Source organism: Panthera pardus, unplaced genomic scaffold, assembly GCF_024362965.1.
Source record: "Panthera pardus isolate Hobbes unplaced genomic scaffold, ASM2436296v1 HiC_scaffold_7, whole genome shotgun sequence".
NCBI classification, from domain to species: domain Eukaryota; kingdom Metazoa; phylum Chordata; class Mammalia; order Carnivora; family Felidae; genus Panthera; species Panthera pardus.
Genome location: NW_026527002.1, coordinates 79,626,941 through 79,644,928, shown reverse-complemented (window position 1 = coordinate 79,644,928; position 17,988 = coordinate 79,626,941). Strand labels below are relative to the sequence as shown.

Sequence of the window (17,988 nt, the reverse complement as noted above, 5' to 3'; positions counted from 1 at the left end):
TTAAACCCTGGAAGAGTTTTGCAGAGTCTTAAAAAGTTAACTATGCACCTATCATACAATCCAGCAGTTACAATGCTGGGTACTTCTCTCAGAGAAACGAAAACTGACATTCACACAAAACCTGAGTTGAGATGTTCGTTGCAACTTTAGTTCCAGTAGCCAAAACTCGGAATCCCCTCCGATGTCCTCCAGCTGGTGAACCCAGTCCGACCCGCACAGCAAGGGGGGCTGGGCCCGCTGGCTCGCCGAGAGCAGTCAGACGGAGAGATCTCCAGTCTGTTCGCGCCGTAGGCATCAATGCGTCTGTTTTAGGGCGGAGATTTAGCTCGTGTGCTTTTCCCTTTAGTTTTGTCAATTTTGGAATCAGATTGACTTGGTTCCTCGCATTATTGAACAAGTCTTTTTAGTAATAAATTTTCATGTTCCTAGTACTTGAGCTAAGGTTTCGATTATAAATCTGTACTATGCTCCTAGTATATATTCTAAGGATTACTACTGTTTTAGAAAGGCTAGTTTCTTTATCTACTACTTAAATTTTTATGTTGTGGCAAAATGAGCCCAGGTGTTTACATACAAAATGAGTTTCCTTCATTTTACACCATGGCTCATGGCTCTTCCCTTTCCGTGTGCCCGCTGTGTGCTGCAGCCTGGAAGGGTTTCAGTAGTGGCTCTGGGTTATGTGAAAAGAAAATTCTTCAGCTGTTTATTCATTTTAGTTAGTCATTTAACTTAAAAATGGCCAAGTCGGTTTTCTGCTGTTTTAAAGTACCTCTTGTACCCTGCCCGAGCCCTGACGAGCCCAGGCACGGGACTCCCAGTGAGGGCTGAGCCCCGAGCAGGGTGGTGGCCGAGGCCCCGCAGCACGTGGGTGGCATCTGTAGTGAGCAGCTGACAGGTGCGTGTGCTTGCTGCCGGCTCAGGTCCCTACGTGCACAGTCCGTCGGGTTCCAGGAGAGCACTCCTAGGGGTCAGCGGCCCTTCGTTCGGAACACAGGTGCCGAGTCGCTGGTTTGGAAGGCGCCGCACAGAGGATTTGACCTCCGTGGCCGTGAAGGTGCTTCGAGTGGGAATAAATCCATGAAGCACCACGAAGCACAGAGCCGTCTCCTGAGAGTGCTGAGGGGCACTGGGCGCTGGCAGAAGGAGGTCCGGACCCTGTGGCCCAGGGCTCCTGCCCCGCCCCCACCAGCTCCACGCCCTGCCGGTGCCGTCCTGACCCACCGCTCGCTCCTCGGCCACCTCTGCTTCCGGAGCACGTGGCTTTGACCCGGCGTCTGTGCTGTGCCCCCCACCGTGTACGAGTAGACTCTGCTTCCACCTCTTAGGATTAGAACTCCTCGAGAAGGGGGACCCAGGGCTGCCCACGTGGTAACCACACGGCCGAAGGAACGTTCAGTGGGGCGCTGAGTCCTTTCCTTTGTGGCACAGAAGGAAGGTTTGTGTGGCCTCGAAAGCACGATGCTTCAGGCTGTCCTGAGGACTGTACTTTCTCGTTCCATCGTCCGTCCTGCTCTTCACGTACTGGTGACAGCGTCATCGCCAGTCCTCCCTGCGTAACCCGAGTTGGCGCATTCAGCCAGTCGCTGACGTCTGTAACTCGCAGTCCTGTGGTGCTTTCGTAGGAGCAGCGGGCATCTGGAGCCTGTCTCCGCTGGGGCGTGGGGACGGGTGGGGGCGGTGCCGGACGGCCCGAGCCCCTCTGGCTCTGGGCCAGGGCCTGGCCTTGAACCCCAGCTCTGGCACCTGGCGGTGGGGCGGCCTCCGGCGAGTCACGTAACGTGTCTGAACCTCGTTTTCTGAAGAAAAGAGAGCCTAGCAGGACAAGTTGTTTTCGGGGCTCAGGTTGGAATCGATGTGAGACGTCGTATGTGTACGTACGTGTTTCCTTAGAAACACCGGTTCCCTACTGGGAACGAGAGCCGACCACGTGTCCTTAGCAGAGGCTGCAGCCTGTGGACGAGGAGCTGTCGGGGAAAGCGCCCGGCTCCGCGTGACTGGGCGCGGGGCTCCCTCTCCCTCGTTCCCCGCCTCTCTGCGGAGGGAAGGACCTCAGTGTTTTATCTCCCTCCCGCGGCCTCAGCAGCTACTCCCAATGACCTGACAGAAAGGCAGGAAACAGAAAGTAGCTCTCCCAGATAAGCAGAGTCCGAGGGGTCAGATGCTTAAAGCTTTTTATCTTGGAATAAAAGTCTCTGCTAGCTGTAGCTGTTAGATCCTTGAGCGGATAACAAGGAAGATTCACTTTCTAAAATTGATCTTCTAGCTTCCAAAGGAAAGTTGCCTATTAAATGGATGGCTCCAGAGTCCATCAACTTTCGACGTTTTACCTCAGCCAGTGACGTGTGGATGTTTGGTGAGTATCGCGAAGTTTCGTGTTGTTACGCTGTGCTTCGTGTATGCTCACAACGCACGTGGCGTCACCTCTTTTCACGGCGTGGGCTGACGTGCCTTCCCTTGTCTGACCGCTCCTTCGCCGGGCACGGGGCGCCAACCGAGCGCCGGCGTTGTGTGTGACTTCTGGGAGGCCCCGCTCTCGCTCTCGCCTCCTCCCCCTTCTGTCTCGCTCTGCCGTCTCTGCATCCCTCCTGGGGGAGATCTTTCCCTTCCCTCCCGTCTCGCTCTGCCGTCTCGTCCGTTCCTTCCGTGTGACTGACCGTACGTGGTTGACCTGTCCCTCTGGTTCTGTGACCGCGTGCTTCACGGGTCTGGGGGTCCCGTCCCGTCCTGGGGTCTGACCTCCTCCTGACTTGTCTCACGGCCTCACGGTTTGCTCCTGGGTCCTCTGTGGCTTCTGCCCCGACGCCTACCCCGTGCCTGGCCACCTGCTCCAGGTCGGGCGCCGTCCTCCTGCTCTGTGGGCCGTCGCGGACCCTCCTGAGTGGCGCGACGGTGGCCCTTGTTCCGTCACATTTGAGACCAGTCTCCCTTTTTGATATGCACGACACTCCTTCCCCACCCCACTCTTCTGGCGTAACTCCGTCTGCCTGGAGTACGTCCTAAGCCCGTCTCCTCTGGGTGAGATTCTGTCCGACTCTCGGGGCCACCTCAAGCGTCCCCTCTTCTGCAAAGCCTCCTGTGGCGGGTGCGTCCTACAGACGGAACCTGCCCATCTCCGTGCTCCCTGCGCTTTCTCTCTTGGCCACGACGCTCAGCATTCATCTTGTGAGCAGTCTGTGTGTGTGTTTGCTCTGCTAGATTTTAAACTATTTCAGAGAAGATGTCTTCGTAACGTTATGTACCTTTTTTCCCTGTATTTAGAAATAACTTTATGTACATCGAGTCTGTGTTCCTATTTTTTCTTCCGTGTACTGATTGTTGGTTTCATCCAGCGTCCTAAGTAATAACAGGTGAAGGAAGGAGCTTTTTAGCAGAGTAGGAAATCGCGTGGCACAATTTAGAAAGGGCCCTGGGGTCTGACGGACACGGCTCTGTGTCCCAGAGCCCCACTCATCAGCTGTGTGACCCAGACAGCAAGTTAAAGGTTGCTGTGAAGGGAATTGCGGTTTGCACAGAGTCCACGGTGCCTGTGTTTTCCCATTTTAACTTCTCTGCAACTGGGGTGTGTCATAAGTCAGCAGCGTGTCACGGTCGGTGTCACTGGGGGGGTGTGGCACGTGGTGCCCTGCCTGCACTCGTACGGCAGCTGCCGTTGCCTCCTCGTCTGCGTGGGTTTGAAAGCACTCTTTGGTAGGACGGAAAGAATTCTTAGAGGTTTTCTTAGAGGATTGTGTCACATCCCCCCCCTTTTTGGTCACATAAAATAGTGGTGTATATTCTAGCCAGTGGCATCTTAGATTGATTTGATAGGATGCGGCATTTAAAGAAACGCGAGGTGTAACGATTCAGGACAACATGTAAATTTCAAAGCGCCAGAAACATTTTAAGGTCTCAAGAAATGACGACCTGCGTTGTCGTTACCAATAACGTTGTCATGATTTCTGGTGAAAAACGCAGAGCTCAGGCGGTTTTTTGGTCACGCACTCTTCACTTTGAAATGCCTGGAATTTGGATCCCGTCGAGACGTAATTCACACTGGTACGATGCCGTGCCCTGCTTCCCCGGAGGCACACCCCACGTTAGGTACTGCGGACACCCCAAGTGCGTCTCCTCCCTTCAAGCACGTTATACGCACACGGGTAGGACGGAGACCCGTGAGGCTTTCCCAGGGGGAGTCCGTGGGGAGAGAGCCGAAGGGGCCCTAAGTGTGGCGAAGTTAACACCGGAAAGGCGCGTGCGTGTGGTGCGTTTGGGGGGGGTGTGGAGTCCCCCGCTGTCGCGGCCAGTCTGCCCTCTCGGTTCCCCGACCGGAGCTTCGTGTGGTTGTCATTCTCCGCCTTAGGCTCCGTTCGTCTTTAAACACGGGCGCTCAAGCGTTGTTCAGAGGAGCCCGAGAACGCGTGTGGTCCGCGAGGATGCAGGGGAGTGAGGAGGCTGTGGGCAGGGCCGCCCCGGCCCAGGGAGTCCGGAGCACGCGTAAGCCGGTGACGGTGCCGATGAGCACCCTAGCCACGCACGGCCAGCCTCGCGAAAGGAGTCCGGGTGTCCTAAGACGCGAGGCTTCGATTTCAGCATTTTCTTCGCTAGGCCTCGGGTCGGCTGCCGCGGTCACCGGCAGGTCGGACCGCAGCGGGGGGAAGGCAGGATTCATTCAGCTTGTTTTGAACTGGTTCGTGAAACCATGAGGGATCACTGTCCCCGGTGGGCCATTTTCCGACACGGGATGTTTAGAGGAGTAAACCTCTTTGAAAAGCCGTGGGCTGTTCGGGTCATCGTTTACTCTTTCGCTGTTCACATCAGACGAAGTTAACGGTGCTGCGCTCGTTCGCCGCAGAGTTCACGGAGCGCTGCCTTATCTGGCCGCTCGGGCCGCAGTCCCACAGCTGGTCCCCTGGCGCCAGCGGTGAAGCCTCCCTCCCCCGCCCCCCGACTCCTGGGCCTCCCCCACTTCCTGCGAAGTTCACGGTCTGTTTTCATCCCGCTTCACAGGTGTGTGTATGTGGGAGATACTGATGCATGGTGTGAAGCCGTTTCAAGGAGTGAAGAACAATGATGTGATCGGTCGAATCGAGAACGGGGAGAGATTACCAATGCCTCCAAATTGCCCTCCCACCCTCTACAGCCTTATGACGAAATGCTGGGCCTATGACCCCAGCAGGCGGCCCCGGTTCACTGAGCTCAAAGCTCAGCTCAGGTAGGAGTGGGGGAGCGAGGGCCGGGGCTGGGGCAGGCTCACGCGGCTTCACCCCCCTCGCAGTCCTTGCGCCGCGAGGTCCTTCCGTCCGCACGTCTAAGGCTAACTTATTCGCGGGCGAACGTGATGACTTTCTTAATGGGTTTGCTTTTATTTATACCTTGCTAGACTCCTCGGGAGATTAGGCCTTAAGATCTTAATAAGCTTCCAGTTATGACCGAATCTCTCCTCCCCAACTTCTGACGGACTTAGCACAGCCGACAAGACCCACAGGAATGTCGTCCCCGGCTGCCTGTCGGTCCCGTCCCCAGCCCTCCTCCCATCGCCGGCACGCTCCTAACCGCTTGCGCTTCTCCCGGCACAGCCCGCCATCTGCGTGCTCCTCCTCTCCTGACACATGACCACCTGTTCGGTGTCCAGAATCCTGCTCAGATGTCACCCCTTCGGGGGGCTTCCCTAATCAGCCCTGCCCCCAGAGAGATGGCCACCCTCCGGAACCTTTTCGCTACTTCTTCTGTTAGAGTTAAAACACCCCCCTGCCTGTTGCGCGGCCGTCTGGCGGCTCGTGCTTGGTGCCACGCGTGGTCAGACCCAGACTTTCGGTAGCTCCCGGGCCCCCGGAGGGAGCACACGGGGACTTGGCGGCCTGCGGGGCCCCTCAGGGTGTCTGCCCACAGCGGACCCTGCCACCTGGCCTGAGGATTCCGCATCTGCGTGTCTGGTCCCCGGCCAGGCTCCGCGCTCTCGACGGGCATCACCGCGTCGTGCTCATTTCTGCGGCCCCGGCACAGGGGTCTGATACGTGCTCAGTGAACAGTTGCCGAATTGAAGTCTAGACTGAAACTTAGCACTGTAAGCAGTAAGATATCGTCACGTGATACATACCCACGGGGAGCCTCATTGTGTAACCAACGCCGTGGTTGAACGTGTGCTGTTTCACCGGTTTCACGCTTCCTCTATTTTGTGTGCGAACTTTAAAATTTTGGTGTATTTTAGGTTTTTTTCATAAAAATTACCGAGTGTCAGGATCCAAGAGGTCCTGGTAGTGCCTCCGGCCCATCCTTACCCCCCAGTGCCTGAAGCCCCACCCCGTCTTCAGGCGAGTCCGCTCGCCAGACAAGTCTCCGTGGGAGGAGCGTGCTTCAGGGAGGAATTAGTAAGGCTGCTGGCAGAGACGTAAGACATTCGTCCAGTCAGGAATTCTTGGCTAAGCGCCTCCTTCGTTGTCAGTGAGGTTCTGGGGATTCAGCGGTGAACACAGCACAAGCCGCCCCCAGGGTTCACAGCCCAGGGGACCAGACGGGCCAGCAGGTCCCGTACAGCGAGAAGCACGCTCTGCGAGGGGCTCCTCCTGGGGCCCCGTGACGCTCCCCTGCGGGCCTGGGCCCATCCTGTCGGGCCCCACAGAACAACTCAGCTCTGCCTTCCACGTGACAGTCCTTCAAGTGTTTCCAGACGCCTCTCTTCAGGCCTAAAGTCTCCAGTTTCTCGACTGTCCTTCAGCTAATGATTCGTGCTCTCACTGCTAGAGCTGGATTTTGAATGTGCTTTGTTTCATGTTTCGCTCATACTTTTTTTTGTTCCTCCTTGATCTTTCCTCAGAATTTGACAGATTCTGTCCTCAGAATTCCTCCCCTCTGTGACACCGGTCCCTCCCCCTGCCTCCCAGACTCCTCCTCTGTCTCGCCACCCTGCTGCTCTTCCACGACGCTATGAGTTCCAAGCACATGTCCGTCCTGGGCCGCCCTCCTTTCTCAGTGCGCTTCCTGGGCCGTCTTAACTCTCGCCTCTGTGTCTGCAGCTTCCGTCCCACCGTTTCTCTCGAGTCCCAAAGCCGCCTTTTAGACGGCTGCTGGGCCCCCGTTCATCCTACAGCCAGCCAGTCACCTTGCCTCCCGGGCAGCCCCTGGCCCTCGCCTTCTGTAGGTTACAAAGGTACCTTTCCTCGTCTCCATCTTGGAGTGAGCGCTGATCCCTCACTGTCCCCCAGCTGCGCAGCTGGGGAGACTCGACACAGTGTCTTCAGACCCCTCCCCTCCCCCAGACCGCCCTCCGTCTGTCCGGCAGAGCTCCTTAGCGGATCTTAGGAATCATCACTGCAGACAAGCAGCTCCCTCACTGGAACGGCCCTCAGTGGGTTCCTGTTACCCCCACCGCCCACCCCCCGTCCCATGTGAGGTGGAGGCTTCCAGAATAGACTGAGGATTCCTTCCATCCTGCCCCTTTCTCACACGGTGGCCTCACTAACCCCCTCGGCCTGGGATGCCCTCTTCTCCACCTGGTGGAATCCTGCCCATCTTTCTCGCCTTCTTTCGCACAGCGGCTCCACAGCTGACGAGCCTCCCCCGCGGAGTCTCCGGAGCACTCTGTTCTTGTCGTGCTCCCCCTGTGCTGCCACAGACGGCTGCGCCCGCGTTCAGCCCGTTCCACAAACACCGTGGGCGCCACGAGGGCTGAGCCTGGGGCCCGGTCTCTGGGGCAGGAGGACTACACCTTTCCTGCCCTCGAGGAGCTCACAGTCTAGTATGTCCCAGCCCTACTAGACTGAGGCTCCTTGAGGGCAGGGATCGTCATACTCGCCTCGGTGCCGCCCGCACCCGCGGGCCAGGGGCCTGCGCACAGTAGGGCCCGCACAACGCTCCAATCATGGCCTTGCGCATGAAAGCTCACATCAGCGTTCACTGAAGGACTGCTGCATTAGGAAAAGTAGTTCCCCAAACTCTGCAAGGTGAATTTGTAGAACTAAATATAATGATGTCCTACACACACACACACACAAAATACATACTGTGCCTGGACTCTGACTTCTGGCTCTCTTGCGCCCAGTTAACACGGGTTGTTGAGCGTGAATTCTGTTTGTTTCTGTTTAGTCAGAAGTGGAGTTTAACTTTGCATCTTGAACGTGTGTAATATGGCTCCCAAAGAGGCCAAAAAACGTTAACTTCATATATAATAGATCTTGGACACTTATAGGTCACAGTACGTCACAATATGATTAAATAGATTCTTTTATCGAGTTTTACGCAGTTTTTATCGTATCACAGATTTTGACGAAGTAGTAAATCTCGGGAGTCTTTACTCCAGGTCAGTTAAAAGTGTTTCCCGAATCCCATTCTCCGTGACCTTAAAAGAAAAGACCTCGAATGAACCCCAATTACCGTGGACTGCATGCATTTTGGGGCCATATGTTTGTCGTTCACTGTGTGTTGAGAAAAGGCTCTCGGGATGAGCCTCGCCCCGCCGAGTCAGACAGTCCCGGGCCACACTTCCACGGGTGGATCCCCAGGACTCCCACGTCTGTCCTCCGTACATCCTGCGTTCTTGTTCACGGATGTGAACCCCCAGAGAAGCACAGGGACGGGAACCTGCGGGTGGCCTGTCAACGAGTGGAAGCACTCCCGGGGACCTGCAGTGAACGTGACCCCAGTGTGCACCGAGCCACGCATGTCCCGACTGACAGGCTGTAAGGGTGCACGGAGCAGTTTTTGAATGAAAGCACCACTTAATCCCTGGGTAGCTCAGTTAGTTCTTCAGTAGCCCACATGCCGAGGAAACTGCAGTCCCAGCCTCAGTGTCTGCCCTCCCGGAGCTCACGCTTCCCCCGGCACCCGGCCTGGCCCAGGGCTTTGTGCCGCCACACAGCAAGGTCGCCTGTTGGCAGCTGAGCCTGGGGAGGCATGTGAGGTTCATGTGGACTTTCTTAAGTCCTTTCTTGGCAAATGAGGGCAATACGCCAATAAAATTCCAGTGTAAACTTCCACACCGTGATTTTTGTATCTTTTAAACTTTTTACTGCCATGCAAAGATGTGAACGTATAAACATGCCGGGAAGTAAACAGCTCTTTGGTTTGTCACAAGTCAGGCACACCCACGCAGCCAACATGCAGAGTAAGAAAACAGCCCTTTCCAACGACAGTTCACCCTCCGAGGGTGACCGCTAACCGTGGATTGGCTCTGCCTGCCTTTGAGCTTTATGTCAGTGGTATCACTCAGTGTGAGCTTTTTTGTTCGTTGCTTATTTCGTTCAGCAGTTAGTTGGAGACCATCCGCATTATTCAGGCAGTTGCCCCTCTTTCTCCTCACTCTGTGGTGTTCCGGTTTATCCCTCCTCCTGTTGGGAACGTACATGCTTTCCAGCCGGGCTGCCCAGAGCACTCTTGTGTCTTTTTGGTGAGCGTCGGGACAGGAATGCCAGCTGGGCGTGTCTCTGAATGTCAGCGGGCGGGCACAGGTGTAGGGTCAGTAGGTCCTGCTGGTTTTCCGGAGCCGATACAACGTGCTGCCCCCAGCGGTGAACGAGCACTCCAGTCGCCCCAGACATAATGGTTTTTTAAACCTTTGGAAACGACTCCATGTTTCTATGCTCACTGTTTTCACATATGAAGTTTAGGCAAAAGAATATAAGTGGGAGGGGCGGCTGGGTGGCTCAGTCAGTCGAGCCTCTGACTTCGCCTCAGGTCGTGATCTCACCATTTGTGAGTTGGAGCCCCACGTCGGACTCTGTGCTGGCATCTCGGAGCTCGGAGCCTGCTTCAGATTCTGTCTCCCTCTCTCTCTCTGCCCCTGTCCTGCTTGCACTCTGTCTCTCTCTCAAAAATAAATAAACGTTAAAAAAAAAAAAAGAATGTAAGTGGTAAAAGAACATAACCATTTCCCTGAAAGAACGCTGACCCGATACGTGTCACTGGGGAAGGCGCTCCGTGCTTTGAGTTGGTCTCCATCGCTGTGGTCTTCAGGAAGACCTCTTAAAGCAAACCATGTTCCTTGATGGCCGGTCTCTGCCCTCTACAGTCAGCTTCCATAGTGGTGCCATCGAGAACCAGCAGCTACTAAGTGCTTTCCGTTGCCAGGTCTTGTGCCCTGAACTCTCACACGTTAGGTCATCTTAGTCCTCACGGTCCTTGGAGACGTAGGTGACGTCACCACCGCCCGTTCACAAATAAGGAGGCTGGAGGGCCGAGCTTGGGCAGTGAGCCCGCTGAGTCCCGGGCGCGCCAGGCCTTGACCCGAGACGCGGCTAGATATCCGTATGTGCACTGTCGCGCTCTGCCTTGGGACCGCGACTGTGGGCACGTGGTCAGTGCTTAGTTAAAAAGGGGAAAGAAGGAAGAAAAGAAAGAACCACAGTGTTCGAAGGAATCCTGCTCCTGTGATTCTCTTATTTGTTTTCAGTCGGAACCAGAGAAATTCCCCAGAGGGAGAGGCAGCACCTGGCGTGTGCGGGCCCACCACCCGCATGGCCGCCGGGCGCTGGCATCGAATCTTTGTCCCGTCACCTCCCGAGTGTGCGGCACGTGCCGCGTGGGCCTCTGGGGCCCCAGATACGGCGCGGAGCGGCGGTGGAAGTCGCACACGAGGCCCCGCAGGGGTGACTGGAGGCCGTCTGCAGCGCGGGCCTTGGGGGCAGGGGAGGGCGGGCTGTCAGGTTGAGAATGTGGTCGTGTTTGCTTTTGAACTTTGTCAAGCAAAGCTGGCCTGTGAGAGATGTGTCCGGTTAGGAAGTAACAGCTTGGAGCGGCTGCGGCCGCGGATTTATTACATGTTTTTCGGACCACGTCTGACCATCGACTCCAGTGAAGTTGCAGGCTGCCCCCTCCCCCACCCCAACCCGGACACGAACCGTGCGTCCGGTGCTCGGGGAGGTAGAACCTGCACGGGTGCGGGCGCAGACGGGAGCTCACCCTGCTGTTCAGAGTGGTGAGTGTTGTGTTAGGAAGTTCAGAGCCGAAGAAGGGATTTGAGAAGGCTGCGTGATCTTGGGCAAGTGACCCTGCCTCCCTGGAGGAGCCGGGTCCCACGTCCCACCCAGCTTGGTTTTCAGGGTCACGAGAAACTGTCTGAAATGCTTCGGGCTGTGTGAGGCTCGGGGTGGGCGCACGCCCTGTCACCGCTGCTCTGATCACACCAGAACGGCTCCCGAAGATCTGGAAGGGACTTGGGCATCTCAGCGCACAGAGGAGCGACCAGGTACTTCAGAGAGAAGTCTGGTCACCTGGATTTAAGAGCGTTAGGTGTCGTGATCCACATACCGAATATGACGACATTTCACAGATGTGTCGTAGAGATGTGGACCTTCCACCTTTAATCCGTGAACGGTGTCTTATACAAGCCTTTTTAATCCTTTTTGAGTCTTCATTTATCCTAGTAAGTGGACTCTAAATTAAAAGCTCTGGGTCTGATTGATGATTCAAGGTATTTGTGCCACTTCTCTGTGTATTTTCTTAAGTGGTTTTGTATTTGCTTCCAAAATTCCTTTCAAAGGTGGTGTCTGAATCTCTCTTTAGTCATCATATCTGTATCCTTCCCTCGCCAACCTGTTGGGTCTAGATATTATCTAGAAGAGTAATCAGTTTCTCAGGTCGTCCTACACACATCTTCAAATGTTCACGGCGTCTGAACTTCAGGGGTTTTTTTGTTTGTTGGGTTTTCTTTTTTTCATCCTTAGGCTTACCAGTAATTTAAAAAGTCAAGAGTAAATTGCAATTTAGTAGGAATTGATACGACATTGACCTTTTTTGCGCTAAGTGTGTCTCAACTGCTTCCGTGAGGCTCCTCGTGACCCGTCCTTGGCTCCTGCCCACACGAGGGTGTATCGTTACACCTCCGCAGCTTGGTTTTGTGTGAGCAGATTTCCAGTGAGGTTTAAATGTGCATTTCATAAAAATTAGTCTTTTGTACTTACACGGCTGCAGAGGTCATTTTCATGCCTATTTCCTTCTTTGACTTCAGAGCAGTTCTTTTTACTTTCATTTTTGATTTTAGAGAGCGAATGAGCACGAGTGAGAAAGAGAATCTTAAGCAGGCTCCACGCGCAGCATGGAACCTGACGCGGGGCTCGATCCCACGACCTTGGGATCGTGACCTGAGCCGAAGTCAAGAGTCAGACGCTCATCTGACTGAGCCACCCAGGCGCCCCTGACTTCACAGCGGTTCTTAAGAACGAGTAGCGATTTCCCTTTTCGCTTAGGAGCCCGAGGCTCAGGAAGTCCTGTGACTTGCCCTGGATTGTGCGGCTCACGAGGGGCAGACCTCAGACCCTGGGCCCCTTTGTCCTGCCTCCAAGACCAGGGCTCTTTCTTGCCCATCGGCCACAGTGTGCCCTCCTGCCTGACCGGGTCGCTGACTGCTCCCAGCCTCCTGGATTTCCCCACGCGCTGTGGTCTTCCCTCACCTGTGTGACTGTAAGGAGAGGCCTCCGACCAGATGAGGCGTTATGTGTCAGTCCTGCACACAGTGACTCCGTCCGGTCGGAGTGCTGCCCTCCCAGCCCACATGGAAACCCTTGCCCTCCGTCCTGTTTCTGTTGCCAGTTTTGCCTCCTCTGCAGCCGTTTTTCATTCTTCTTCACTGAATTTTGTCTCCGGGGTCATTATCCCTAAGAACGTGAGGGGACAGCAGAGCGGCCACGAAGGTCTCCCTTTCTGTGTAGGTGGCGGACGGAGGAGTGCAGGAAGCAGATGGAGAAACCCTGGCTTTGTGCCGGGTACAGATTGACACGCGGCTAAAGCCCAGCCCGGAGGGAAGCAAAAGTGCCCTGTGCTCGGTCCATTTGTCCTTGGCTGAGGGTTCGGCACCTGGAGGACAACGGCCTCTCTCCCACACCTCTCTCTCTAAGCCCCAACCTGCATTTCAGCAGTACCTTCCGCGCTTAATTGTAGTGATGGCTCCGGAGATGGCAACATGCACGTTTCACTTTCCCCACCTCCTTCGGGTTGACTCAGCAACTGGACTGTGCTTACTGGGGTCGAGTCCTGGCAGCCGAGAAGACCCGTTTGCCACCACCTCGCTCCTTCGTGCTCTAGATGCCATAGGTTTCATGTGTGAATGTTAGTGACCTCTCAGAATGAGATTGTGTGTGTGTGTGTGTGTGTGTGTGTGTGTTAGCTAGTATTTTAAGCAAAGAAACAGCCTTTCATACCTAACTCTGCACAGTGCACTTCATTCTTTCCCAGCAAGGCGTCTTCCGTTCAGTTTCCCACTCACCCGAAGAACTTGAGCGTTTCCCGTGTACGTCTGTTGGTGGTGAATTCCGTTAGTTTTGGGGTTCTTATCTGAAAACGAATTGAACTTCATCTCACTGGAATGGAGCTCCGACTTGACAGCGCGTTACAGCTGTTCTTGCGCTGCCTCCTGACCTCTGTTCTTTCTAGTAAGAAGTCAGGGGACTTCCTTGGGAAAGAAACCATCCCTCTGTCCGTGCTCTGTCGTTCTGTACTGGCCGCTTCCACGGGCTCCTCTTCATCTTTGGACTTCTGCAGTTTAACGAGGATGCACCGGGTGTGGTTTTCTCTGTATGGATCTTACGTTGGCTTCCCTGACACTCCTGAATCTGTAAGTGTATGACTTTCACAACTACTCGTGCAGGTATTTTCTGCTTCAGTTTCTTCTAAAATTCCCATTGCGTGTTTGTTACTCCTCGTGATAGCATCCTTCACGTCCCAGGGTGTTGTTTTTCTCCCCCACCCCCGCCCCCACCAACCCCGGTCTTTTTTGTCCAAGTCCTTCAGATTGGATCGTTTGAATTGATTTATCTTCAGGCCACCTAACTGTTCTGTCATCTCCACCCTACCAGTCATTCGATCCTGCAGAGATCTCGTTCCGGATACTGTATTTTTCATTGTAGAGTTTTCATTTGGCTCTTTCTTACAGTTTCTATTTCCTTGCTGACATTCCTGATCTTTGCATTAATTATGAACAGATTTTCCTTTATATCCTTGAATGCAGTAGCTCTTCAAAGTCCCTGCCTGCTAATTCCAACCTTGAGTTGTCTTTGGAGTTGCGTCTTTTACACTGTTTTTTCCTCATGAGAATGGATCACACTTTCATGTTTATTTGTATGTTGAGTATTTTTGAGTTTATAGAGATTCTGCACCGGACATTGTGAGTGATAGATCGCAGAAACTCTGGAATCAGTTATATTCCTCTGGAGAATGGTTTGTGTGTTTTAGCAGGCAATTAGCTAGGCTGGTCTCGGATCGCAGATTCTCTCCCCATGCTGTGGGCAGTAGCCTATGTCTCAGTTCAGTTCTCTTAGCCTTAGCGGGGCTGCTCAGAGCCTGTCCTGTGTGCGTGGTTCCAGGTTCAGCTAGAGATTTGGGCAGAATCTATGAGACTAGGGCCTGCTTTCTGGCGAATGGCCCCCATGGTGCCAGCCCCCTCAGAGTCTGGCTGCTGTGGGCTGCTCTCCTGTGCTGTCCTAGGTCCATAGCCCATAGTCACTGTCCGCATGAGTGTTGGTCCAATAGGAGCTGGGCAGACTTGCCAGAAACAGAAAGAGGTCACGATTTTTAAAGAAAGACTTTTTTTTTAATGTTTGTTTATCTGAGAGAGAGAGAGCATGAACAGGGGAGGGGACAGAGAGAGAGGGAGACACAGAATCCAAAGCAGGCTTCAGGCTCTGAGCCGTCAGCACAGAGCCCGACGAGGGACTCGAACCCACAAACCATGAGATCATGACCCGAGCCGAAGTCGGAGGCTTAACTGACTGAGCCACCCAGGTGCCCCAAGAAAGATTTCAGTAGAAATCCCTTCTATGAAAAGCATTTTGAGATGAGCAGTGCCACAAGCAAACAAAAGTGCGCTATTTCCTGCAGTTTGGGAAACACGAAGAGAAACGCAGTCTTGGTGCCTTCGTGAAACCAGACGTCCAGGCTCCTCTGCCGTTTGTAAGAGACGAAGAGCCCAGGCAGGCGCTGTACCACTGCAGGTTTTGCATTTAGCTCCCCAGTCAGCCACTTACAGATACACAGTTCAGTTTCATCTAAAGTCTCCAGACTTGTTTTCTGCAAAGATATCAGCCGGGTTTTTGTTGTTGTTGTTGTTAAAAGGTCAATTCCATTCCTTTGTGGTGAGGCAGTGTTGGGTAATTAAAGGAGATCATGTTTCAAAACTGGTATTCCTGAGAACTTGCCAGAACGAGCTCTTTCCCTCTTGGCTTTTTTTCCTTTCAGTCTGGATGTTTTCCAGATTCGCCTAAGTAGCCTATAAACCCAGACTGATTTTGTGTTTAGGTGATCAAAGCCCAATCTTGAAAATAACGTTATTCAAGCAAAGGGTATTTCCTATACTTAAAAGAAGAAATGTTGTGTAGCTTCAGAGGAGAGAACGGTAGTGCCTCCACTCACACGAGAAACGCCGCAGAAACGAAACAGAAAATCTCCTTTCTTTCCTAGTAGCAGAAGGTCAGGTGAAAAAGTGCGGAGCTGACTGACATCTACTTAAAAGTTTTACTGATTTCCCCCCGCATGCTTTGTTTCCCCACCCTAACGATGGGTGGGACAGACACTACTAGTCTCATTTAGGAATAAGCAGACGCGCTGAAAAAGACGAGGCCACCTGCAGCCACACGGGCCAGCAGAGGCGCAGCCCACAGCTTGTGGCCCTCGCTCTCTGCTTGGACAGCCTGGACGGCTCGGCCATCAGCTGTGCAGGACCGACGGCCCTTCTCCACTCCGAACCCAGTCTGGGTTGAAGATTTGTTTCTGTGTCTTAGCTCAGTCCTGGAAGGAGAGGAACCCATTGGACCGCTCCTTTCCTCTCCGTGAAAATGCCTCAGAAGTGAAATCACATTGTGTCGCTCCAGAATGGAAATGTAATCAGACCTCGCCGTACTTGCTCACGGAGGGCGCAAGACCACGAGAGCACAGTCGGCAGCCCCCCCACGCTCTCTGTCCTCGGAATCGGACTCGATTCCTTTGAGGACCATTTCTGTTGTTGGGAGGGAAGTGGAAAAATAAAAGAAACATCACATACAGCACTTCCTTCTCCTTTCACACCTGTCTCACGAAGTGGGGCTGGTCGATGGGCACGCGTTCGGATGTCTGTAAAGGAAGAGCCCAAGCCCTCACTCGTTCATCCGCTTGCAAGTTTGAGACCTAGAGACTGGCCTCCCAGGGGAGACCGTGGGGCTCCCTGCCAGCTCACAGCAGGCGGCCCGACTCTTTCACATGGAATGTATTGCTACTAAAGATATTTGCAGTTTGGGAAAATATGTTTAAATTTGACCTCCTTGACCCTCTGCGCTTTCTAGCCTGTTGCTCGGGCTTGTGCCGCAGCTTTGGAGAGAACGGCCCAGAAATGTCTCCGTGTGCACGCCTACTCCGTCTATGGACTAGCCTTCCCACTGTAAAAACAGATCTTTTATGAGTTATTTATACTCTTGACTACTCTGAGCAACAAGTGACGGTTTCTCAGAAGCATTCTGACATGTGATTTTCGGGATGAGAACCAAATACCGGGATCCAAGGACTCTTCCCCGTTACCGCTGCCCTACAAGGGGCGTGACTAGCGGGTTCAGTTAAAGAGATACCGCACTGCCTGCCACGTGCACCTGCTGTAAATGGACAGGACAGCGGTGGGACACGCACAGTCCAGATCCCACGGAGCAGTGAAATCGCATACGTGGTTATGTGGTCAAAGGGCTACGGTGAAGGATTCGGAGAGAGTGGGGGAGAGCGGATGTGGATGGAAGAACCAGGGTGGACGGAGCCTGAGAGGGTCTCCCATGGCAAGGGACCTCACGTGACCTTCTGGAAGTTTTTGTGGGGGAACGGTAACCTTAAGATCAGGGTGGCCCATATCACAAAACAAGCCTTATGAAATAAACTGCCTCAGTGGGGCCTACTTAAAATGCAGTTCCTGTGGCATTAAAGAACATGTCCTGCTTGGCCACCTCATAGCTTGCCCGTATTTTAATTATTTGAAGAAGTTGGGAAAAAAAAAAAAAAAGATGATTTTTCCTTGACTTTTATGGGTTTTTCAGTCGTTAAAAACTGTGAAATGTTTGGAAATTCTGATTTGGGGTCTGTTACTTATCTTGAGGGCCCTGGATGAGAGCAGGGTGCAAACTAACCCTGGGGAGCTCCTCTCTCGGGCCACTGGCCCCAGGCTGGACTCTGGTTCCCAGTGGCCATCTGAAAGAAGGTGGCCTGCACTCCTTCCCTGTGGACAGTACAGGGCTGGAAACTTGTTGACCGCTCAGCAAGTTGACTCTACTGGTTGTGGCTTCACTCACCCACTCACCTCTCATTGTTTTCAGTATTTTGAGAGAGAGGTAAAGAGACAGAGTACAAATGAGGGAGGAGCGGAGAGGGAGAGAGAAGGGGAGGGGAGGGGTAGAGAGAGGGAGAGAGAATCCCAAGCAGGCTCTGCGCTGGGGCTTGAACCCACGAACTGTGAGATCGTGACCTCACCCTCCAGACCGGCAAGGGGTGTGCCGAGCCAGCACTGCTAGGAATCCGGCCGGACATCGAGAGTCGGACGCTTAACGGACTGACTCCCCCGGGCGCCCTGTGCCTCGTCGTCGTTCGTGTGCACAGCGATGCTCCACGTCTACGCTGATTCTGGACGCAAGACAACGGGCTGTCAGGTCGCAGCTCTCAGCCCAGTGGGAGCAGGAGGCGAGCGGACGCATGCTGGCGGTGCATCGTGACCAGGGTTCTGGCCTCCTTCAGCCCCAGGGCCAGCCTCCTGGCAGTGCCGGCTCGGCACGCCCCTTGCCAGCCTGGAGGGTGACGCTAACTCTTAAGTGCTCTTCGGGTTCTGTGCTCCTCTCTAAGCCGTAATCGTCTGGCTGGAGCACGAAGGAAACCACACTCATGTTTTCAAGAGGGAGTGGAATCTTGGGACCGAAAGCTTTTACTCTAACGCACTAATGTCATCAGTGAGGAAAACATTCCCATGCCTTTAAAAGAAGAAAAAAAAGCCCTCACGTCTGTAGTAATGGTTTGCTGACTCAGAGCAATTATGAAATGAATTTCTGTGCTTTCCTGACTTTAAGGTGATCGCATGAGTTAGCT

At 53.9% G+C, this 17,988-nt stretch overlaps 1 protein-coding gene across 17 annotated transcripts in view; it reads left to right on the top strand.

Moving 5' to 3' along the window:
* PTK2 (protein tyrosine kinase 2) overlaps window positions 1-17,988 on the top strand; it is a 257,936-nt gene that overhangs the window by 200,773 nt on the left and 39,175 nt on the right. For all 17 annotated transcript variants that reach the window (XM_019459751.2, XM_053896569.1, XM_053896572.1 and 14 more), the window contains 2 exons: window positions 2,264-2,353; window positions 4,987-5,191. In XM_019459751.2, coding sequence (XP_019315296.2) covers window positions 2,264-2,353; window positions 4,987-5,191 — 295 coding nt within the window. The remainder of the gene's footprint in view (window positions 1-2,263; window positions 2,354-4,986; window positions 5,192-17,988) is intronic.